The sequence below is a fragment of the Anoplophora glabripennis genome, unplaced genomic scaffold (assembly GCF_000390285.2).
Source record: "Anoplophora glabripennis isolate ALB-LARVAE unplaced genomic scaffold, Agla_2.0 scaffold369, whole genome shotgun sequence".
NCBI lineage: Eukaryota > Metazoa > Arthropoda > Insecta > Coleoptera > Cerambycidae > Anoplophora > Anoplophora glabripennis.
The window spans coordinates 470,092-495,734 of record NW_019416678.1 but is presented as its reverse complement, the minus strand read 5'-3'; the positions used below and the strand labels follow the sequence as shown (position 1 = coordinate 495,734).

At 33.8% G+C, this 25,643-nt stretch overlaps 1 protein-coding gene across 1 annotated transcript in view; it reads right to left on the bottom strand.

Annotated features, from left to right (window-relative positions):
- Positions 1 to 1,634: 1,634 nt before the first annotated feature.
- LOC108908160 (NFX1-type zinc finger-containing protein 1) overlaps positions 1,635 to 25,643 on the bottom strand; it is a 44,653-nt gene continuing 20,644 nt past the window's right edge. The window contains 6 exon segments of the mRNA XM_023455223.1: positions 1,635 to 1,864; positions 1,866 to 2,415; positions 7,674 to 8,438; positions 15,349 to 15,580; positions 15,653 to 15,925; positions 21,133 to 21,445. Coding sequence (XP_023310991.1) covers positions 1,699 to 1,864; positions 1,866 to 2,415; positions 7,674 to 8,438; positions 15,349 to 15,580; positions 15,653 to 15,925; positions 21,133 to 21,445 — 2,299 coding nt within the window. The 3' untranslated portion in view covers positions 1,635 to 1,698.

Sequence of the window (25,643 nt, the reverse complement as noted above, 5' to 3'; positions counted from 1 at the left end):
CCTTAGCAAAGCGCATCCCAGGCTGCATAGCCGCACTACCCTACCCAACCATACCACACATAAACATGACACTACCCCCGGGGTTTACACAGACGAGCCGGCGAAGCAAGAAGAGCGCCAGAAGAAAGGGCCCTAGCCGGCGGGGCCCAGCCAGGACAAAAGGAGGTCCCACAAAGCGCCTACACCGGCCGCATTTGCGGTCGGGGTAGACGACGGATGGGGCCCACCTACGAAGGCTGTCCAGGCCTACACGAGATGAGGCAGGATAAAGAGGGATAATCCCCCTCGATCCCAAATCATTGAGGCCAATTTCTAGCCATGGAATAATGGCGGCGGCGGTCCGAAATTAACTGTACTTATTTTTTGATGGGGCATTGCAAGTACATATCCATTTTTTTAATCAACCTTTATTTATAAAAAATATATAAAATATAAAATATGTGTCTAACAAAAAAAATATACTTACTTTTTTTACAAAACTAAAAAAAATATATTTATTATTGGTGGAGTTTATTATAGTTTAGAGTAGTAGCTATCTTATATATACTTATAGTATTGTAGTATTAGTATTGTTTATGTATCGTATTTGACAAGTGCTAGAGGACTCTGAAAGCAGGTGCAAAATAGAGTCACTGAATTAAGTGATTACTAAAGGGCCCTAGCCGGCGGGGCAGAGCCAGGACAAAAGGAGGTCCCACAAAGCGCCTACACCGACTGCATTTGCGGTCGGGGTAGACGACGGATTGGACCCACCTACGAAAGGCTGTCTAGGCCTACACGAGATGAGGCAGGATAAAGAGGGATAATCCCCCTCGATCCCAAATCATTGAGGCCAATTTCTAGCCATGGAATACTACAAAATTGTAATTACATAGAAACTGAATTCTGCATAATTGACCGACAATGAAAAAAAATAAATCACTCATACTATACATACTATAACATACGACTTCACTCGCGAAAAAAGGCTATTATTTACTCCACTTTCCCTCCCAACCTCTCTCAAACCCAAGGTCGGTAGGAGTAGGTTCAATACAAACTTTGACCCAGTGGCATTGCAGCATTTCAAAAGGCGGGAATACTTTATGGAATAATATGATCTTTTTCATTTCCTTCAATATTAATTTGAATTATTAATCATTTAAATAATTTCTGCTGGAGTAGATATACATGGTGTCCCGAAATTCATGCAACTAAATTTGGTCACAGATTCTTAAGACAAATTTAGGGCTCGTATTTTTTATTTTTGCTAAGTGACTCCCTCTTTCGGAGTTACAGCCCCCTGAAGTCCGCTACTAAGAATAATCTTTTTTTTTATATCTCAGAACCCTGTTGTACGAGAATCACTAAATTTGGTCCACAGGGGTTTTATGACATGTGGAATCTGATGGTGCTACGTTTTTTGGCGGGAAACCCCCCTTAAGACTATTTTTTATGGGCCCCCTTGTCTTTGGAGCCAAAAAAATTTGGTGTTGTACTAGGCGTTGAGAGTATAATTCAATGCCGGTCAGGGCGTAATAGCCCGCGGAGTAGTTGTTTCTCGTAACACTGGCAATTTAAAATTAAATCTGCTAATTTTTAAAAAATTGTTATTCACTTAAGAATACTTATAAAAAAACTACTTTATAGTTTTATTTGCATCACTTAATATATTGAATTATAAAATAATAATAATCAAGAATAAGAACAAGCAATGTATTACAACCTATAATTTGCTAAATTAGCAGCTTCAGACCATGCTGGATAAAGTGAATTGTCAATCTCCGGCGCATGACTTTGACCTGGTAACAAGCGATGATTTGTTCCACCAATTTGTACTCCACATTCATTACATGTTGAAATTTGATTAGCGCCTCCACAGTCAGCACTTGAACCAATGACCTTTTCCTAAACCAAGAGCTGCTACAATTTGTTGCATTTCTACTCTAGTAACAGCTATTCCAGATGCCACCAACTTACTGAAGTCAGTAAGTTCTGTTTGTAAAGTAGCGTCAGTTTCTTTTGTATATCTTTTCAGTGAAGTTAGCAGCTCATCAATGTACATAATTTTGGTTTTAACATCGTCTCTTCTTTTCGCATAATTAAAGGTTTCTGCATTTCGGATTCTTTCATACTGAATAATCCGTGATAAGCGTTTAATTTCTAGACCTATATCTTCAATTTCTTGCTCAGTTATATGATTCTCGTCACGCATTAGTGCATTAACTATAAAAGAAATCTGAACGGTAGAAACAGTCGTTAAATCATTTTCTTGTTCGCTACAAACTTCCACCACAAAATCAATCAATTGTAGCTTGGCACGGATAACATCTAAATCTATTTTATTCACGGTCTGCCTACGTAATTTATTTCCCTTTTTCTTAGAAGACTGCAGCCTTTCATTCAAATTATCTATAGCACGACCTAAATCTGTATCTGAAAATTAAAAATATATATATGAGTAAATAAAACGTATAGGTACATGTTATAAACTGATACAATATGGTAAAGAATAGAATAGTTTTTTTCTTTTCAAAGTATTTAAGGCTATCAATATTGGTTTTGCAATTAACTCACAAGCGATACTGTCTACAGTAATAAAATAAGCTGTAGATTTTGTACAATTGTTTACATATGTGAGAGGTGATTCTATATAGGGTCATGATTTGCCACATAAATATAAGATAGGTAATAAAGAAATATTTAATGGATTACTATTAGTAAAAATTTATATTTTTACCATAAGAACATATTTGTATTTTTAGCCATTTAGCCCATTAACTAAGGAGAACAAAATCTAAATTGTCCCGTTGTGCCCACTCAAAAAGTGAAATTTCATCAGAAACTTTTCTGAGATTAAACACACGTTTGTGTAGTTTCTAGATCTAGGAGCCACTGTATCAATTTAAAACTTTCCATTGTCAATATTTCAGGCGATTTAAATATAAAAATTTCCCACGACAGGTCAATTTTTGTTAGTAGCGTGACAAATTCTGGCATAAGCACAATGGGTTACCCAATTAAACACAATATAGCATTTAAATATTGATGGATATTATTTTAAAGGTATTTTTATGCTGTAGACGAGTGGTATTCAAGCATGGGGTAAGCGTACCCCTAGGGGTACGTGAAGACGCCTTAAGGGGTAGGAGAGGGGTCCTAGGAAACATGAAAAAAAATTAAGTTAATTAATAATTATACACTTCCATTAGTTCTCAATATTCCATAATATTTGTTCATTTAAAAAATAAAACTAAAGATTTGTCTGCAAATAAAGAAAGTCAAATTTTCCATTTGCCATTAATTAATCTGTTTAAATTCCAATGTAAATGTTGTACTTATTGTATAGGCACTAGACATTAAAATAAATAATTAAAAAAATCATATTTACTACTATGTTTAACTTTAACATCTAGCATTATACTATAAATTTAACTAAAATATATTTACTCCAACTCTGATTATACTAAGATTTAAATTAAGGGGGTACCTGCATATAAAAAAATTTTTTAAACGGGTCCCCGAAGAAAAAAGTTGAATACCACTGCTATAGACTGTAGTGGCAAAATTTTGAAATTGGCAGATTTGTATAAATTAACAAAAAAAAAAAGAAAAAACCTCAGGATTAATTATGTTTCTTCTACACCTTTTTCAGATGTATTTCAGAAAAATTAGTTTTCATTCAGAACATGTAAATTGTATTTCAAATTAATTAATTATTCTGTCATTTGGGTTATTCCATGTCAAATCAATGTCAATGGTTAGAATCGACCCCCTTCAATTTGGACGAAATTTGATCAAAAGTTTTCCTTTATCATAAAGCAAAGATCTGCCAAAGGAAAACAAATTAAAAAATTTTTTTTCGAGTTATTCAAAATTCAAAATTTCACTATTTTTCCAATTTTTCAAGTTTATTTTTTAAATATCTTGAAAAATATTATAGTTACAGAAACGAGCTTTTGTTTGTTTTAAAGAGGACACCTAGGGCTATGAAGAAAAAAAATATTCCGAAAAATAATTTTGAAAAATGAAAAATTTGTAGAATTTTGAATTTTCAAAAATCGTCAAAATTGACTATCGACGTTAAATTTTTGGCTCAATTTTTTTTTATAAAATACCTTCAAATGATCTTAAAAGGTCTTGAAATTTTCAGTTGCGTTTTTTTTTCAAAAATATGAATTTTTGAATTTTGGCAAAAAAAATTTTTTATTTAATCGCTAAGTCAAGTAAAGTTAAAAAAACATGTAGTTTTGTAATTTTCAGCAGGAAAAAGTAGGAGAAGCATGGTATGATCAGCAAAGAGGCAAGCAGGGTATTGCCCCAGTACTACGGAGTGTCAAGGCCACCAAAACAGAATAGCTTCAACTATATGTGTATTGGGATTTATTAGCAAAGAAATATCTTTTTTTCTTAGTAAAAAAAATAAAATCTTTTCCCACTTTTAACACAAACTCTTCAAAGGTGTTTTCGTCTCAGAATTCCATCCTTTTTCTACCTCTTAACTGCCTGTCAACTATTTTTGGGACACCCTATATAGTCAAAAGAGTTTTTTTTTTGTCCATGTCTTTTTTATTATTTGTGATAGATATCAAACCTTATATTATTGTAATCTTAAGGAGGTTCGATAAATCTCTTGCGGGGCAGTGGGTATGGGAGGGAAGCCTACGCTTGTACACGGGAGTTTCGTTGCAGTACCAACAGTACATAAACCAATTTGAGCAAATTAAATATAATATATGCAAATGAAATTTATACAACACATATTAGCTTGCATATATTTTTCGTGTTTAATGCACAGTAATTAACTTTTTATTTGAATAAAAGTGTCTATTTATTCACTAAGAGCTTGTAAAACTATGGCTGAAATCTGGCAACATTGCACATCAGTATCGCGTGGTGGTAAAAGTTGGGTCAACTGTCAACTGTGCATAGCACGTATATCACAAACTTGAATGAACATCCAAAGTAATGACTGAAAAGCAATATAAAAGGCGTATGAAGCAGATAGAATGTGGATTGATGAGAAAAAAGCAAAATGTGCAAACCGAGAATCCATGTGATAACTATCAGTCAAATTGAAGGTTATGACAGAAAATGTATACTGTTGTGTATTTTATAGTTTATAATCGAGCTATTCAAATATAGGTAGCGCCTCAGTAGAAACGTTAAATACAGCGGACACCGTTGCCATATTTCCATTCGTTGGATCAGATGTTTGTTCAAATTTGTCAAAATGTTATCTATTCATTCCATTATCTCAATAATTACATTGTAAGTGCATATTTTTATTGTCTTAAAATGTTTAGTACTATTTAATTCTTTAATTTCCCGATCCTAACCATTTTTAAGAGCAATATTCACGTTTGATGAAAGTTTTTTCCCAATTCTCATAAGTGCCTGTGTATAAGAGAATAATTTTTATATCATTTTTCAAAAAAAAACTACGTTGGCAATCGGTCTGGTATTTTTACACGAGGCAGTGTGCATATTTATTAGCAGATTTCAATTGTTTTGAAAACTTTCTTACAATTTTTTTTTCGCAATCGAACCTCCTTAAGAAAGCATTCTATACGTATACAATGTGTTATAGGTATATAAAGAAATTATAGGATTAATAAGTATATTTGAAATGCGACATTCAATTGGTTTTCTAAGTACAGGTTTGATGAAATCACAAGAAAAATTTCTACAACTAGTCCAAACAATTTTTTTTCTAAATACAAAAGCAATAAAGTTAAATAAGGTAGAATATTATGTGAATAATTCTGTACATAATGTGTATGTAAAATTGATGATGACTACAACACTAAATAGTAAATGTTGATATATATTTCACGTTTTCTGAAATACAACTGATGTTTTCTGAGACACAGTGGGTATATATATTTTCGTGTCAAGCTAATTTCAGAATTCATTCATACTACGTTTACAATCCGTAGTATTTAACAGAGGCCAACAAAATAACCAGATTATACTTTCCCGAAGGATTCCAACACACTGAATATTGAATCAGGATCCGATCTTAGAATTGCTCCATTATCCAGGTTTTAGAGATACCCTAACCTAAATGTGCAAAAAACATGGTTTTTCGCTATATTAAGGTGCGTCCAAACTTGAACATTTTATCCTGAACGAAGAGAACGAACTGAGCGCGCAGAAACAAGCAGAACAAATAGTCCGAATAAAAAATCATTGGGTTCGCACGAATGCAAATACATATTTATAGATGTTCCAGTTGCTCAAAGTGTGTGGTGTATAAAATGTATATGATATTTGCTCTTATTGAGAGATTTAGAGGAAAAAAAATATGAATATTGTAGTAGCTTTTAACGCTTTTTTATGATCTGTAAATTGGTGAAAAATAAGAAAAAACAACGAAGTCAATGGATATGAAAATTCTATCAATTCACGGGGTATTGCTCATAAGTGTCTACTAATTTTAAACACTTTTCTCTATCCCATTCCATTATCAAAATATTGTATACATGTGGAAATAATAAATCTTTTTGTTGATGTTATGTACCTTCAACACGGCGCAAACGACATGAACGCTGCGAATAGCACGAACTTAACTTATTCCCGTCAACTGAATAATTCGGCGCACCATAAATCACTTTGAGCAATTCCGATTTACCGACAAGCTCCGGAAAACGTTTGGCGCGTTCGGTTCGGCTCGGAGACAGGTCCAGACTTTACAAATTCTGCTCTGCGCACTGCGCAGGCAGTTAATTCTTGTTCAGGCTAAAATGTTCAAGTTTGGACGCACCTTTAGAGGTTATGTTACATCGCAAGACAATTTTTCTCTACAAAACTTGTTATGGTATCTGAAAGTACTACAAACCAATTTAGATTGCTCAAATATCGCTTTTCCTTCCCGAAAAATCGTTTAATGAAATTGATTAGTTTGGCATATTTGTGGATATTCGGAAATGAAGTATCAGGTTTCTGGAATCGCCGATTACGAATCTGAAGTCAGAATTACAAAATCCGAATTGACACATTGACAGATCCAATATGGTGATGGATATGGCATGTTGGAATGGTATGGAATTTAGAAATGAAAAAAAAAAAAAAAATGCTCAAAACCTGAAAAACAATGGGAATTTATGTGTTTGTAATTTGATTCTTGTCTTTTTGAGTTTTCACCAGAAGCTACTCTATTTCTGAATGTCGATGAATACACTGAACTAACTAAACAGACGATTTCTTGGAGAGGAAAGATAATTGAACAATTCAAAACCGTTTATGAAGCTAAGTAATTTCAAATGCCATAACGATTACCTCGCGATGTAACATAATTTCAAATCTAGGGAAAGACCGTGTTTTTTTTGTATTTTTAGATTAGCATATCTCAAAAACCTGATGCGATTTACGATGTGAAAAACCTTTAGAAATTTTGTCGGCCAGTCTAATTTTACTTTTCGGTCTATTTTGATCCATATCACAAATATGTTGCACGCGATTCACTTCGAATACATGAAATGGTAACAAAACAGTAGTGATTCAAACATGTAAGAACAAGAACAAACATTCCAATAATTATAATCCTTGGTTTTACTATGAATATACACCCCCAAGCCACAAATATTTTCAGAAAATATCCAAATACTTTAATTTAATCCAATACACTTTGCAGTATTGGAATCAATATTTTACCTTTGGAAATAACATAAATGTTATGAAAAACAACTTACTTTCATATAGTATTCTTGCTTTGAGTTTAATAGCGTCGACCTCAAATAAAATTTCAATCCTTCTAAGATTATTTTCTTCAACAGTACCATTTGATCTATTTTTAACATTTATAATATCAGACATACTTCTTTTAATGTATTCACTAAATCTTTCAGTACTTGTAATAGGCGTCTTGCATCTTGGGCAGAATTTTATCATAATTTCGTCACCTGACTGTAACCATTTCTCAATATTTCCACTTTCAAAAATGTGTTTACAGTCTTCTAACATAACATAAACGGCATCTTCTTCGTCTTCATCTCCCAGAAATATATCAGTTAACTCATCGTAGTTACAAATTTTACATAATATGGGGCATGGATCTCCACAAAATCCAACACAGGGATGACCACATTCTAATAGTTTTTTACATAATTCATAACATGGTGGAATATTGCAAATTTGATCACAGCGTTTCTCACATTTCTGATGTTCACATCGCCTCTTGCAGGATTCTTTACATCCGTTACAAGGATCTCCACATTTTCTGGAGCATTTGCTATGAGGGCATTTATAATTACACTTTTTCTGGCAAGGTTTACAAGCCTCACTGCAAGGTATTGGGCATTCATGATTACAAATTAATGTAGTACCACACTTTTCTTTACATCTTTGATGGATACGACCCTGTGAACACTCGCCACAACCTCCAGAACAAAAGTGGCCACATTTTAGCTTGACGTTACATTTTTCTGTACAATGTCGTAACAGAACTTCTGGATCAACTATAAAAAAAAAAGGAAATTATTGACATGTGAAGTATTACAATGTGTAACTAAAATGCCTTATAAATCCACAGAACACTTAAGGAGGGAACGCATTAGGCGGTCGCGGTCCCATCGCATTGCAGACCATGCTAGTCACGATCGCCCGCGGTGAAGTTCCTTCCCATGTCTTATAATGTATGCATTCGCACCAGACATTCCCGAACTCGTCTCCTGTTCTCCACTGATCTTTTCCAAAGTATCTCGGGAGATCATAAAAGAGCCAATAAAAATACCTCTTCCATAGAACCCATTTTCTTAACTATTAAAACAATAAAGCAACTATTTAAAGGAGAGCGCGAGCAGGATTGTGTGCTATTGCCAAATGCAACCGATTTGTAAAAGACTGCAATCAGCTCAGCCCAAACGATCCGCGATGCGACGGGACCGCCTAATGCGTTCCCTCCTTTAGAGAAGAAGGATCTACAAGGTTTGTATGACAAGAACAAAAAACATTTTTATGCGTATAATTTATTTTATTTTCCATACATTTTTCTATCTAGTATCCTCTCTAAACAATATGATTGCTCAAACCCATCAAAATAAGTATTTGTTTGAGCAATGACCTTAGAGCCAAATTTTTTTCTGCCAAGCCATATTTGGAAGCGGAAGCAATTCGTATCCTAACTCATGGAATTTCGCCATATAGGCCAATCAAATTGTCGAAAATATCTAATTTTTTTGCCAAAAAATTGTTCAGTAATTGAAAATATGTAAAAATTGGGAAAAATTCCGTATAATTCAATGAACTACTTTACCCCACCTGAATATATCAACATGTCAAGCCGAGCAACAATATAAGGGGTTCATAAATATGAAGTTTAATGAAAGAAAATGGGACCAACCGTTGTGTACTATTTTTTATATGAGGTACAAGTATTCAACTGTAACATGTGTAAATTTCAACCCTCAATATTAATAAATGAGGTTCGTGGCGTTTTTTCGGGAAAAAAAATTTTTCTCGGCTCCTGTTGGTCGTAGGACAAACTTTTTTTTTAAATTCGTGAAAAAATGTCAACTTTCGAATGGCAGTAGCAACATTTTGATACAAATTGAAATTTTTCGATCATTTTTTGCGATATTTGAAATCGATTTGAGGCTCTCGCAATATTTGCATGTAATAGTGTAATAATTAGAGAAAATTTTAAGCGCAACCCTGTTCCTAAAGATGTGGCGGCCTTCTAATTATGGGGATTTTACCAAAATGTTTTTTTTCAAAAAACTTGACTTTTGCAAAAACTATATAGTATTTTTCAATTTTGAAAAAATAATTTTATTTTGCTCACCAAGAGCTATCCTTTCACCAACCTTCATAAAAAAATCTTTATTTTTAAAAGAGATACAGCTATTTCCAAAAATTGCGATTTTTAGCAGTTCTTTTGTAATAACTAATTTATTTATTTATTTATCGATTAAAACCGGTTTGGGCTTATTCGATCCATATTAAAAATTTCTACAACTTTTGTTTGAAACATTTTTTTTCTAAAATGTTTTTTTTATAAATGAAAAAAACTGTTTTTGCGAACTTTGGACGCCATTTTTAAAATGAAACCCAAAAATTCAAGTGGGGTAAAGTAGTTCATTGAATTCTATAGAATTTTTCCTAATTTTTACATATTTTCAATTACTGAACTATTTTTTGGCATCTGACTAATAGCGACTGTGCATTGTTTTGATGGAAAAGGATTTCTTTCTTCGCCAAATGCAGACATTTTTAATTTACAGCATGATTGAAATAGTCCAATAAGTTGACATAATGCTTTCCATTAATCGTTTTGCCCTTTTCAAGGTAACTGACGTGACTTATGCCGCGAACATCCCAAAACATTGTAGCCATGATTTTGTTCATTGATAAAGTCGCCTTAGCCTTAGCCTTTAGCACAAAGAGTGACCGCAAAAATCGCCCGCTTTTTCATAATTCGCGGAGAACTAAAGAAAGTAGATAAAAATATGTTTTTGGTCTCAAATTACTCGTAAAAAATTAAGATGANGCCGCTCCAGCAGGAATGTTTTCAAAAAAGGGCTTCAGAGGGCGCGCCTATTCGCGACAACCCTTTCCAATGTAAAGAACATAACATAACATTACCAATAAATATAAAAACTATTAGCATGTGAACTTTTCTATCGAATGATTCTTGATACAAACAAAGATTTATTCTCATGACTGAAATAAGCATGTTGAATTAGAAAATCCACCCTTAAGCGCATTCAGGGGGTGGAATCATCCCCAAAAATAGAGAATATCAGAAATAATTGTAAAAATTCCAAAAAAATAGTATATTAAAGTATAAGTGAATATTAAGGTCTTTAAAACACGCGCGATTTTTTGAGCACGACGGCGCAGCCGGAGTGCTCGAAATAGAGCAAGTGTTTTAAAGACCAGTTATCCACGAATACTTTACGCTATTTTTTTTTGTTGGTACACGTTGAAATCACAAATATTGTATTAATACTACAAAAAATGGAAATAAGAACTAATGTCAAATGGTTGAATTTGTGATGTTACATCAGTATACCTTTCGTTGTCATGAAAATGAGAAAACAAAAATTAATTTGTAACTGTACTGTCATATAAGATTAATTGCTGTCACCACAGTTATTACTAGTTGTATATTGTTTAAAAATGACTTCTAACATTGATTACTTATATAGTAAAGCAGAATCGCGATTAATACCGCAAAAATCAGAAAACGCTTATAGAAAAGAATACGACAAGTTCATCAAATGGATGGAAGAGCAAAAGGTAACAAATACAGATGAACGAGTTGTGCTTGCTTATCTTCAGAAAATGTCAGAGCAGTACAAAGCGTCGACTATGTGGGCTATCCATTCGAAATTGCAAAGTATGTTGAGGATAAACAAAGGGGTAGATTTAAAATCATTTACGAAAGTGTATGCATTCATGAAGGCAATTAGCAAGAACGACGTAGCGAAGAAGGCATATGTATTCAAGGAATATGATTTGTAGAAGTTTTTCACGGATGCACCGGACATTACATATTTATTTTTGAAGGTGGTATCCATTTGCGGTATTTTTGGCTCTTGTAGAAGATGTGAATTGTGCGACTTAACGCTTACATGACATCAAGGAAGAAGGAAGCGTATTGCTTATTACTATCCGACCAACTAAGACAGTGAAAGCTCGATGTTTTACTGTTGGCGACAGTGAAGGAATTAGTTATGTGCGTTTGATAAAGCAGTATTTATCATTGCGTCCCCAAAATGTAAGTACAGACCGAGTTTTCTTACGGTATAATAAGGGGAAGTGCACCAATCATGTGGTCGGTATTAATACATTCGGATCATGTCCCTTGCAAATTGCACGTTATCTTAAATTGGACGATCCTGAGAAATACACGGGACAAGCGTTTCATCGCACGTCCGCTACCATTATGACGAATAATGGCATGACAATAGATCAAATCCAACGACAAGTAAGATGGAAATTGGCAGCTGTGGCAACTGGTTATGTTGAAGAGAGTATTAGCAATAAGAAAAATGTTTCACATTATTGGGAGTGCCATTAATGGAAGTGCAACCATTGCAACCTCATGGACTTCCGAAAATGTTAGCTGTATTAATTTGAACAGCATTTCATCTGATTTAAAAAACAGAAGAATTAATATTTCAAACAATACCAACTGCACATTTCACATTCATTTAAATAATTAAGATGTTAAATATTTGAATAAAACTTTTGAAACATNAATGTTTTATGGTTTATAACGAAGATGCATAGATGAAGAGTCCCCATAAACTTCGTTTTAATTTCATCAGATGTTTTCTTTTTCAAAAACAAATATTTTATCACTGTTCGATATTCAATTTTTTCCATTGTTGTAAAATTACAAAAGCTGTTCCATTTAGGTGGCTGGCATTCTCTAACTAAACCAAGCAGTGACTTGACACTTTGGCAGTATTGTTGCGAACAGTTGTTTACAAAAAATATTACTTTTTAGATACTAGTAGCGCCATCTCTTGCCTAGGCCGGGTACTTATCGTTCAGCCCTCATACTTTTTAATATAGGAATCCCCGCTTAAGCGCGCTCAGGGGGTGGAATCATCCCCAAAAATAGAGAATATCAGAAATAATTGTAAAAATTCCAAAAAAATATATTAAGATAATTCACATACTAATAGTTTTTATATCAATTGGTAATATTCAAATTCTTCATTTTTGGTATTTTTTCAACCCCTAAGTAGAGGTGATTTTTAAAATTTTCAAAATACTAAAAGCTATGCTCATTTCAGTTTTTTATACCAAGTAATTTGTGACCAAAAACAAATTTTTATGTATTTTTTAATTCTCTGCAAATTGTGAAAAAACGGGCGAAAATCACAGGTTTATTGTGGTCACTCTTTGCCTCCGAAAATCCACTGTTTGGATTGTTCCTTTGTCCCTGGCTGTGATGAATCCATGTTTCCTCAACAGTTATGAACCGAAGCCAAAACTCATTTCGATTGCGTTTTAACATCGCAAAACATTTTTCTGAAGTTGACACAGGCGTGTGGTTTGTTGTCAATTGTGAGCAATCATAGCACTCATGTCACGGAAAGCTTTTTCATATTCAGATAGATTGTTAAAAATTCTTCACCCGTTCAGTTGAGTTGCCCACAGTCCCAGCAATCTCACGCACTCTTCGATTGTTTATAACGATTTGTGGATTTTTTCAATAATGCAGCTGTCCAATGTTTTATGGTTTATAACGAAGATGCATAGATGAAGAGTCCCCATAAACTTCGTTTTAATTTCATCAGATGTTTTCTTTTTCAAAAACAAATATTTTATCACTGTTCGATATTCAATTTTTTCCATTGTTGTAAAATTACAAAAGCTGTTCCATTTAGGTGGCTGGCATTCTCTAACTAAACCAAGCAGTGACTTGACACTTTGGCAGTATTGTTGCGAACAGTTGTTTACAAAAAATATTACTTTTTAGATACTAGTAGCGCCATCTCTTGCCTAGACCGGGTACTTATCGTTCAGCCCTCATACTTTTTAATATAGGAGACTTTTTTAAAGGCAAAATTCTGTATCCTCTTCAAACATATTTATAAAAAACTGTATGTCTTTACTGATTTGTGTTATACAATTGTACACCCCTTAAAGGTTTCGTAAATGTCCTAAAAACGTCGCCGAAACCGTCATATCCACTATAACGTAATCACAACTTCTTAATATTTTGGTGATCTCATTTAGTTACTGTAGTGTGCTTCCTCTTCAAAGTTTTGAGAACTTTATAGTGGTTCTACCTAATAAATGTACAAAGGCAGAATAGTGGCAAAGGTTTGTTAAGCAATGAACTGCACCTTTACACCTGCAGCTACTGCAGATAAATGAATGATGAAATAAATAAATTTTAAATAGATGTGCGATAATAACATAATAAAGGGTTTTTCAATAAGGGCGGGTCGATGTTGATATGGAATAAAACAAGTTGTGTGTGAGATATCAACGGAATTATTTTTTTATTTGAAAGGTCTATGTATGCCATTATGTATGGAATATGACATCGTTCAAATGTCCGCCGCAGCTCCGCATAGTAGCACGGATCCAAGAGGTCCAATTTTAAATGACTGCCGCATAGATCCGGCTGAATTTGAGCTATGGCCTGAGTTATGTTGATTTTGAGGGCATCGGTTGATTGCGGCTTATTGGCGTAGACCTGGTACATACTTCAGAAAACTCCACAAGAAAGAATCAAGCATGGTCAAATCGCACGATCTTGGTGGCCAATTCACGTTACCTCTGTGAAAGATAACCATATCTTCAAATCGTTCATGCAGAATACCCATTGAGACAGTCGCTGTGAGGCACGTAGCGCCGTCCTGTTGGAACCACGTTGTCCCCGTCCATATCGTTCAATTTGGACCAAAAGAAATTGGTGATCATTGATCTGTAGCGCTCGCTGTTGACGGTGATGGCCTCACCAACGTCGTTTTCAAAGAAGAACGGACCATTGATGCCGCCGGCCCAAAATCCGCACCAAACAGTAACTTTTTGTGGATGCATTGCCACCTGGTGAACCTTGTATGGGTTGGCGTCGTCCCATATACGACAATTTTGCTTGTTAACATAGCCAAAGTGCGCCTTGTCGCTAAGATGATTTTTCGGCCAAAATTGGGGTCCTCTTCCAAACGTTCCGAAGCCCAGTCAGCGAACAAACGGCGTTGTCTATGGTCATTAACTTGTAACTCCTGGGTCAGTTGGATCTTGTACAAGTGCAGGCCCAAGTCCCGACGCAAAATTCGCCAAGTTGAAGTCCGTGAAAGTCCGAGTTCTTGTGCACGGTAAGGAATAGACTGCCTCGGGTTCTTCTGCACACTTTCACGGACAGCGGCAATGTTCTCGGCCGAACTGGCGTTCCTTTGACGTATGGGTGTTGATTGATTGTTTACCGAACCGGACGTCTCGAATTTGGCCACCAAACGCTGAAGAGTTAACTAAGTTAACTTTGAAAGACAACCGCGTCTCTCGTAAAATGGGCGCAACGCGTGCAACGTTTGCACTAACGAACGCTCATTTTGATAATAAAATGTTATCAATTGGACGTGCTGTTGAATCTTGTAACTTGACATGATGATTTGGCATCAGTGACTGAATAATAAGCAACATATCTGACAGATGCCGAAAAAAAAACATAGCCGCCATAGACTGTCAACATCGACCCGCCCTAATTGGAAAACCCTTTATAATGGTAAATATGTTGCTACATCCATTTCAACGTTAATCTGTTTCATAATATACTGTTTTGCAATAAATAGAAGTTTAAAACAGTTGTTAAAGCGATTGCAAGAAATGTCAGTTTAGACGTGAATTTGGAACGTTGGTATACTACTAATAAAACCAAACAAAAATATATAAAATTACCTGTATCTTTTAAAGCACAACTAATTTTCTTAACGATGTGTCCACATGGGCTTGGTTTTGAGCAATCAGTAATACCTTTACAAAATGTTGTACATTTTTCATTACATTTTTTGTTGCATACATGTCCGCAAGGTAACAATCGTGGGCATTTCCCTTTACAAAATTTACGATCAGGTTCTTCCGAACATTTTACTTTTACTTTATGCTGACAATCAGCGACATACTTCTCCACCTACAATGTAAAAATTTTTCATCAAAATGATAATTATTTCTACAGAGAAATAGCTCAAAATCAAAGACTTACTTTGTGATTACAGTTTCCACATGGTTCATTACATTTATTTCCACACTTATGTCCACATGGCAATACTCTATTGCATGGTTTTGTACATTCTATTTCATCCACATTTGTCTTACAGGGAACTTTAAAGACATGTGAACAAACTGTTCTGAATTTCTTAATACCAATTTCGCAGGTATCACATTCTTCACAGCACAACTTAGAACATATGTGTTTTTCTTCTTCTGGAAAACTGCAACCTATTTTAGGCTTGATGCAAGGTTTTTGACATCGGTACTAGGAATTAAAAATACAACATGTTAGTTAAAAATAATACGTGTACTTAAGATTTTTTTTTAATTCGCAAGAATAGAACATTGTTCCAATTCTATTCCATATACTCGTACTATAAAAAAAAGGAGAAAAATGTGTATTATACAATAATTAAATAACGAAATCGTTAATAAAATTATTGATTTCACGTTTTCCAGTTTTATATACATACTTGTTCAAATATTATATTGATCAATTCATTTTTTATTAGGCAATAAGTAAACTTTGATAACTTTTTACTCCTTTGTGTAGTACAAGCATATAAAGTGGAATAAATCAAATAGTTAATGATCATACCGTGTTGAAAATTACATGGTTAATTTTTAAACCTATCTGCAGAAATCTAATTTTTCAGAAATATGGACTTATCTCCTTCTTGCACGAGGGTGTTCATATTCAGTAGTTGTTGAAAAAATAATTTACCATTTGAGTAGAGAATTGTTAATTTATCTGATGTTTATAGAAATAAAAAGTTTTTGGTTTCTGCCAAAGTACTCAATGTTAACGACATGGAACAAAAAATAGAGACAGATCTAAACAGCACGTATACAAGATATTAACAATTTCCTAGTCAACTCAGAGTTTTAAAATATTTTCTTCTAGAAGCGATTTGCTACAAATAAGTGTACCAAGTTGGCAAAAAATCATTTAACTAGAAAAAAGTTATAACAAAATATCAATTTAAAAAATAACTTTGAAAAAAAGGTTCCAAAAAAGGTTATAGGAATTCGTAGCATTATTTTTATGAATAGAATTGCCTAGAATAAAATTGGGTTTTGTGCCCATGACAACTTTATATCAGGATACTCTGAAGAGTTCATTACCAAAATATGAGAGAGATCCGCAAGGGGATCCAATTCTATAAGGTTTGTGCGGGGTCCTTTTTTGCTCATATGAGATCTGTTCAGAAAATAAACAAAAGTTATTTTTTTTAAACTTTATTATTAGTTTTAGACATTATTGGTCTTTGTCTTTCTTCTTCAAAGTACCCCCCTTCCCTATTCATACACTTTTCCCAGTGGTGTTTCCATTTCGCGGAGCAGTCCTGTATAGCTTCATTTGAAATGACCTCTAAAGTCTGTAATGAATTTGCTTTGACGTTATCAATAGTCTGAAAACGGCGCACAGTGTGCCCATTTGGACAAAATTCTGCCGACAGTGCAAGACTAAACCGCTTTTCATGAAAATTTTTTTGCATGTTTGTTATACCTTGAAAAATTACCTATGGGTGCGATAAATTTAATTTGTGACCTTTTGACCTTGATAAGATTCGAATTCGTGGGACACCCAGCGTGTTGTGCATAAAATACATTTTTAAAATAACTTCACAGACATTTTGGACCACACAATGCTCACTTCTGAGTTCTTATCATCATTGTTATTTCAAGCCATATCACCAAGGTCATTTGAAGGTCAAAGGCGTATTTTATAGCCATTAGTGTGAGAAAGTAAAATAACTCCCTTGTTATTCATAATATAAAAAAAAAGTTTATATAAAAGTTGCACAGAATCATAAACCTGAAGTACAAAATTAATTTGAAACATGCAGGGCGATGAGTAAAAACGACACACGCCAAATATTACATTTTTTAAATGGAACACCCTGGATATTTTTAAACATATGGATTTCTGAGAAAATTCTATATATGGCAATATAAACAGTTTAACATTTTAGTGCGGGGCTTCCAAGTTATGTGGAAAATTCTTCAAATTTTGGAAGAAACATGATCTCGCAGATGTTGTATTAACTTTCAACTACTAACACTTGGAGCAAAAATAACGAGCGTTCAAATAAAAACGTGGTCAAAGTTGGCTCTGACACATTGGACGTAGGGAGTAGCTTATAGCGACCAACTTAACCTCATTTCTCAACGAGCTGTATAGCAGCTGTCAGTTTCAATAACGTTAATGACTATATAACTTTATTTTAAAGAATAATCGTGATAACAATAACAAACAATTAAAGGAGCTGCAGAAAGTGTCCCCCTCCTTGTTCCAAGCACTTTTCACACCTGTTCCTCAAAGAATTAAAGACATTTTCTAAGATGCTCGGGGTATTGTTAATTTCACGAATCTTGTCTATAAGTCGAGCCTGCAGATGGTTTAAATCAGGAATAGGCAGTTCAAAAATAGTGTTTTTAAGATAAGGCCACAAAAAGAAATCACACGGCGTAATATCACATGACCTCGGTGGAAATTCATGTTCAGCATTGAGACTTATTAGTCGATTTTGGAAAACTTCCCTCAACATATTCATCGTCTCGCCTGCCGTATGTGCCCTTGCTCCATCTTATTGAAAGTAAAAGTTTGTAATTTCGTTTTCTTCCAGCTGGTTAACAAAAGGAGCGATAATTTCTTCTCTATACCTTTGCGCAGTAAGAGTACCATTAAAAAAAATAGGTCCATAAATCCTCCTTCGATTGAGAGCACACCAAACTCCAATTTTTTGAGCGTGTAGAGGGCCCTCGACAAAAAAGTTATCTGGTTTTTCAGAAGACCACATTCTCATATTCTGTGAGTTTACGTAACCACTTAAATGAAACCAGGCTTCATCAGAAAAAAAGGTGATATTATGAAGTTCACCGTAGTTGTTTAAAAACCATTCACAAAATACAGCCCGTCGTGGAAAATCAACTTCATGAAGTTCTTGCTGACAAGTTAAACGATGGTAGAACAAAAGCAAATCTTTTTTTAACACTGTGTGGCAGGTACCGACTGATACTCCCACCATTTGTGATAAAACACGTACAGAAGTTCTTGGCGCATTTTCCATTATTTGTTGGACATTTTCTTTTAATTCTTCAGTCCGCTTTTTAGGTCGGCCGCTTCCTTCTTTTCTTGTTACACTGCCCGTTTCACAAAAAACATTAACACAACGCTGAACTGCACTTTGAAAAATTTTGTACTCAACAATGCCGGGAAATTGATTTTGAAATTGAATACTTCCATATTCCATCAATCTTGCGTCCATTTCTAAAGTAGGACTCTATGATAAACACTTTTTGTTCTTGAGAAAACACCATTTTAAACGCTTTTTAAAACGAAAATATTCAAATTGATAGCGGCGATATAGCGCTTTGACAGATGACGTTTAAGTTCATTTGCTATACGCTATGCCCTACGTCCAAATTTTCAGAACCAACTTTACCACGTTTTTATTTGAACGCTTGTTATTTCACAGAGTTATAGCCAAATGTTAGGCAAAGACTCCTAATATCCATATTTTATACAGGGCATTTTTTATAATACGATCATTTTAAGACAGTTCAAACTTGATTTTTTAAAATTTTTCTAATGGAACATCCTATATTTTATTGTTGTTTTATTCACATATCAGTCCACTTCAACTTTTATTAAGTATGTTCTACATCTAAAGTTGTTAATTTTTAAGATATAGCAACATTTCTGGAAAAACCTAATTTTTATTATTTTCCGTCGCACGAATTGGCTTTGGAAAAAAACTATCACATTGTGTCAACTTGTCAGTTCATAATTTATTATTCCATTTTGAGTTAATTTTATTAGTTAATATTTATTTGTGATATTCTATAAAATAATAAAAATTTAGTTTTTTTTAGAAATGTTGCTATATATTAAAAACTAACAATTTTAGATATGAACATGCTTAATAAAAGTTGAAGTGGACCGATATGTGAATAAAATAGAACAATAAAATACAGGGCGTTCCATTTGAAAAATTTTAGAAAATCAAGTTTAAACTTTCTGAAAATGATCATATTAATAAAATGCCCTGTATAAAATATCGATATTAGCTAATATAGGAGCCTTTGTCTAACATTTGCTATAACTCTAATTATTTTGTTCCCAGTGTTAGTAGCTGAAAGTTAATACAACTTCTTCAATGTCATGTTTTTTCCAAAATTCGAAGAATTTTCTATATAATTTGGCAACCCCGCACTAAAATGATAAACTGTTTATATTGCCAGATAAAGAATTTTCTCAGAAATCCATATGTTTAAAAATATATAGGGTGTTTCATTTAAAAAATGTAATATTTGGCGTGTCCCATTTTTACTCATCACCCTGTATGGAATTCATTGTAATCGGATTAGTCTTGTACTGTCGGCAGAATTTGTCCAAATGGGCACACTGTGCGGTGTCCATTCAGCACTGATTTTAATTTCAGAAATAAGAAAAAATCGCAAGGATCCAGGTCTGGGAAGTAAGGAGGGTGAAGGAGGACATTAATTTGATTTTTGGCACAAAACTGATGAATTGAGAAAGCTAAGTCAGCGGGCACACTATCATGGTGCAAGAACCATGAGTTGTCTCGCCACAACTCCAGTCTCTTTTTGTGGATTTTTTCAGAAAACCACTGTAAAACGCCTTGATAGTACACACGGTTCACTGTTTCACCTTGTGGCAAGAATACAAAATGCACAATTCCATTAGTCTAAAAAAACAGTAAGCATCACTTTGACATTGGATCCGGTGTGATGATTGAACTTTTGTCTCAATGTTGTAGCCATAAACCCAGCTTTTGTCTTCCGTTATAATCCTTTGAATAAATGTTTCATCATCGTTGGACTGTTCAAGGAGTTGCCGATAAATGTCCACACAATTTTCTTTCTGTTGTTCGGTCATCAAACGAGGAACAAATATTGCTGCAACTCGATGCATCTTCAATTTTTCAGTCAAAATTTTATGGCTTGACCCATTTGAGATGCTGACCTCCTCTGCAATTTCTCTGACAGCCAATCAGAGATTTGTATGCGCCAGATCTTTGACTTTCTGAACATTTAAATTATGAAAACCATTTATAACATTGCGTACGACCCACAGCATCATCTCCGTAAACTTGTTTCAAAAGTTGAAACATTTCCTTAAAATTTTCCCGTTTCACAAAAATTTTACTTTGTATCGTTGTTCCAGAAAATAGTACATTTAAAAATCCTCATTAACACTTAAACCTATTGCACTCTAATAATAATATCACGGGAACTAAATGACAATCCAAGAACATGTGGTTACAGAGGAGGTAATGCGCAACGCAATGTTGCCAACCTCATATCGCTAAATATTTCCATTAACACGTAATTCAAAAAGTCCAGTTATTTTCTGAACAGATCCCGTAGTTCTTCGAACACCTTGTATGTATGTATTGAAATCATTAATTCTAAACATATTTAACCAATGCAAAAAACTCAAACCTCTAAATGATCTGGATCCACCCGTATATGGCAAGATCTTGTACACGCGTGACCACAAGGTTCGACACGAACGGCACATGGTTCCGGACATTTAAAACTTTCAGGATCCCTAAAACAAGGTTTGTCCACTTCATGTCCACATGGTAGAACAGATTTAACTAGAACATCACAGTTATAACTTGTTGGATCAAGGTGGCACTCAATCGTCACTTTGTGACCACAATCCAAGACGTGCTGAACTGGATAAGTGCATGGACCACATTCTTTGTAACATAACTTTTGGCATACATGTTCTTCATTATTACATAGCACTCTGAGGAAAAACAGTTTATTATTATGATTGGTATGGGAAAACAAACAATAATATTAATAAACCTTATTAGTTGTTTTTAAATTTATTGTAAACATATTAAACTGATTGAAATAAGTTAAAAAAAATCCAAAAAAATCCTATGAACTGAAGAACAATTTTTTTGGATACCAGAAATCTAGGTATCTAGGTATGCACAGTCAAGATTCCTAACTGTTAAAACAACTACTTTATGGGCTACATCGGACCTGAAGTTTGGGGCCTAGCCTGGTCCACTATATTTTTTATTGCAGTCTGCTTAGAGTTCGCATTAGGCATATTATTTCAGAATAAATTGTGCATCACAGATTTTGTGAAAAAAAATAATTGTATCAAAAGTAGTGACTATAAATCAGATAAGAATGCGCTATTAATTTTTATACCAAAGCAAACTTGTATGAAAAAATCGAATAATTTTTAGTAATAATAAACTTTTTTATACAGGGTAGTCAAGATTTTAATAGACAAACTTCGGGAAACTACTAAACAACAAAAATTAACATCACTTTGCTCTATGAACATAGGCGCAGAAAGCCACCGTTTATGAGATACAGAGCGTTTAAATTAATAAAAATAAAACAATTTCTTTAAATATCTGGAAAACGGCTTTATCAAATTTATACAAATTTGGTACACATTTTTTTTCAAATATTTCCCCTAGTTTTGTATGCACATAGTCCAAATTCAAAGACCAGTGGTGGAGAAACAAGGCTGTCGTTTTCTTATTTAAAGTAAAACTTCGACGCCACTGAATTAATTGGTAATATGAATACATTTTATAAAGGTCTTAAACATTCGGGATGTAAAAACATTCTTTTATTTTTCTCGAAAGGTGAATGTTTTATGAATTATGAGACATATTATTCAAGTCAACGAAGCGCTGAAATCGTGAAAAATAAAACAAATTTGCGTGGTCCAGATTTTAATGGACAAACTTTGGGAAAGTTTTAAATGACAAAAATTAACATCACTTTGCTCTATGAACATAGGCGCAGAAAGCTACTATTTATGAGATACAGGGCGTTGAAATTAACAAAAATAAAATATATTTTTTTAAATATCTGGAAAACCGCATCATAATATGATTCATAACTCGTAAACCATTCACTTTTCGACAAAAATAAAAGAATGTTTTTTCATCCGAAATGTTCCAGACCGTTGTAAAATGTATTTTATATTACCAATTAATTCAGTGACATAAAAGTTTTACTTTAAATAAGGAAATATCGTTTCTCCGCCACTGGTTTTTGAATTTGGACTGTGTGCATACAGAACTAGGAGAAATATTTGAAAAAAAGTTTATACCAAATTTGGATAAATTTTCCAGATATTTAAAGAAATTGTTTTACTTTTGTTAATTTCAACGCCCTGTATCTCACAAATGGTGGCTTTCTGCGCCTATGTTCATAGAGCAAAGTGATCTTAATTTTTGTTGTTTAGTACTTTCTCGAAGTTTGTTTATTAGAAATCTGGACCACCCAAATTCGTTTTATTCTTCTCTATTTCAACGCTTTATTTACTTGGATAATATGTCTCATAACTCGTAAACCATTCACTTTTCGACAAAAATAAAATAATATTTTTTCATTTGGAATACTTCAGACCGTTATAAAATGTATTCATATTACCAATTAATTCAGTGGCATAGAAGTTTTACTCTAAATAAGGAAACAACGTCCTTGTTTCTTCGCCTCTGGTTTTTGAATTTGGACTGTGTGCATACAGAACTAGGAGAAATATTCTAAAACAAAATGTGTACCAAATTTAGATAAATTTGATGAAGCGGTTTTCCAGATATTTAAAAAAATTGTTTTATTTTTGATAATTTCAACGCCCTGTATCTCATAAACGGTGGCTTTCTGCGCCTATGTTCATAGAGCAAAGTGATGTTAATTTTTGTTGTTTAGTACTTTTCCGAAGTTTGTCTATTAAAATCTGGACGACCCTGTATATTAAGGTATACATTACTTTTTTTATAATTTATTTAAAAAAACGTCAAGTAATGTACGTGTTGGAGCATACTGCATATTATTTTATTTTTTTAATTAATTTTATAACAGTAACTTAACAAAATTAATTGAAAAACGTTGAATGAAAAAAATAAAATAAACAGTGTACCTGGACATAAAAATATTCCTTAGTTTTTGAAGAATATATAAAATAAGTTTATTATAAGTAAACGGTTTCAAACATTCAATGTACATTTCAACGCCAATGCAGCCAACTTAAAGTTCTAGTCAAACTTACTTTATGATAGATAGCATGTTTTCCAAGTACAATTTTAGATAGCATGTTTTCCAAGCAAAATTTGAGATAGCATGATTTCGTAGTAACTCGTCGATATATTTTTTATTAATAAGAGGTGAAAGAAAAGGCCATAGATTTATGTCGTCTGTTTACTCACCGTTGATAATCCAACTAACAGGAACAGGTAATATTCAGATGATAACACCAGGCAGACCAGTTTACAGTCTCTTTCAGCTTCAGGAGTCACCAATTTTCCTGCTTTTAACCTCTCTCGCCAAAGGTATCCTGGTAAAACTGGACCACATCTTATAATTCGGACTATATCGAATATGCTGAGGATCTGAAACAAGGTTGCTCTGATAATTCATCGTATTATACCGNGATAGACAATTGAACACTTTACACGAAAATAGTTTGACCGTTTGACAAAATTAGCAGTGGCGTAGAAAATATTTTTAAAAAAGGGTCACGTTGACCCCGTCTCTACGACACTGCTGCTCATAAAAATTTTGAGCAGTACATCAAACATTGGTCTTAAGGTGCTAACTACGCATAGCAAATTTGAAATAGAAATGTTCAGGCATTTTGGAATTATTGCAGACAATGTTTAATTTTACAGAAACTTTGACGCCCTGTATCTCGTTAAGGAGGCATTTGTGACCCTATGTTTATTAAAACTTTTCGTCTTAATTTTTTATGTATTATCTACCCTAGAAGTCTGTCAGCGATTTTTTGAATCACCCTGTATAAGTTTATTATAAGTGCATGGTTTCAATCATTCAATGTGCATTTCAACGCCAATTTCTAGTCAAACTTACTTTTGTGTGAGAAAGCATGTTTTTACTTAAAGATTTGAGTTAACATGTTTTCCAAACTTAATTTGAGGTAGCATGTTTTCCAAGTACAATTTTAGATAGCAAGCTGAATTTGAGATAGCATGTTTTTGTATTAACTCGATATATAAAAAAACTAATTTTTTGAAAAATTTCCATTTTGAAATAACAAGTGTAAAAGGTGTTGAATATGATTAGGTTAATGTGATATTTATTGAGATGTTTGAATGAGTTATCGCTTTTACATGAAAATTAATGTTTTATTTAAAAAAAATTGTAAAATTCGTTTGTTACTGAAAGTACTATTCATCGTCAGTCACTATTTTCCATGTTTTTGGTAGCTGTTTAATTCCACGTTGGAAAAAGGACATGTCTTTTGAGGCTATACAAGAGTCGACGTATTTTTTGGCATCTTGAAAAGAATGGAAGTGGTGCTCAACTAGGATACGTGCCATCAATCGGAACAGGTAATAATCGGAAGGGGGCAATGACTGGTGACTTCCCATTTAAGCATTTCCAAGTAGGTTTTCACTGGTTTTGCAACATGTGGCCGAGCACTGTCTTGCAGCAAAATCATTTTGTCTTGTCTCTGTTCGTATAGCGGCTGTTTTTCCTTCAATGCTCGGCTTAGAAGCATCCATTGTAGTCGATAGCAGTGGTAGTTTTGTTCAGTTTGAGCAGCTCATAATAAACTACACCTAACTGATCCCACCAAATGCAGAATTAGCAGAAACTTAGAACCATTGATATTCAGCTTAGCCAGCAATGTTAATGCGCTGCCAAAGTCTGTGTCCACTTTTCATTGTGAGTCGTGATACGTTGCAAAAAATCCTTTCTTTTTCTGCTGTTGAAGCAGCTGTTCACAAGTGAAATGACACCATTCGATGTCTTACAAGTTGATGGTACCTAATGTCCTCGCTTTGGAATCATTCTTAATGCTTTCAAACATTTCAAAACTGTTGTGTGATCAACTCCTAATAATTCTGCAAGTTCAGTTAGTGAGTCTGATATGAGCCTACATGAAGTGTTGCCTTCAATCCTTCATCGTCAAGCCATTCCGGTGCATTATTCAACATCAAAAT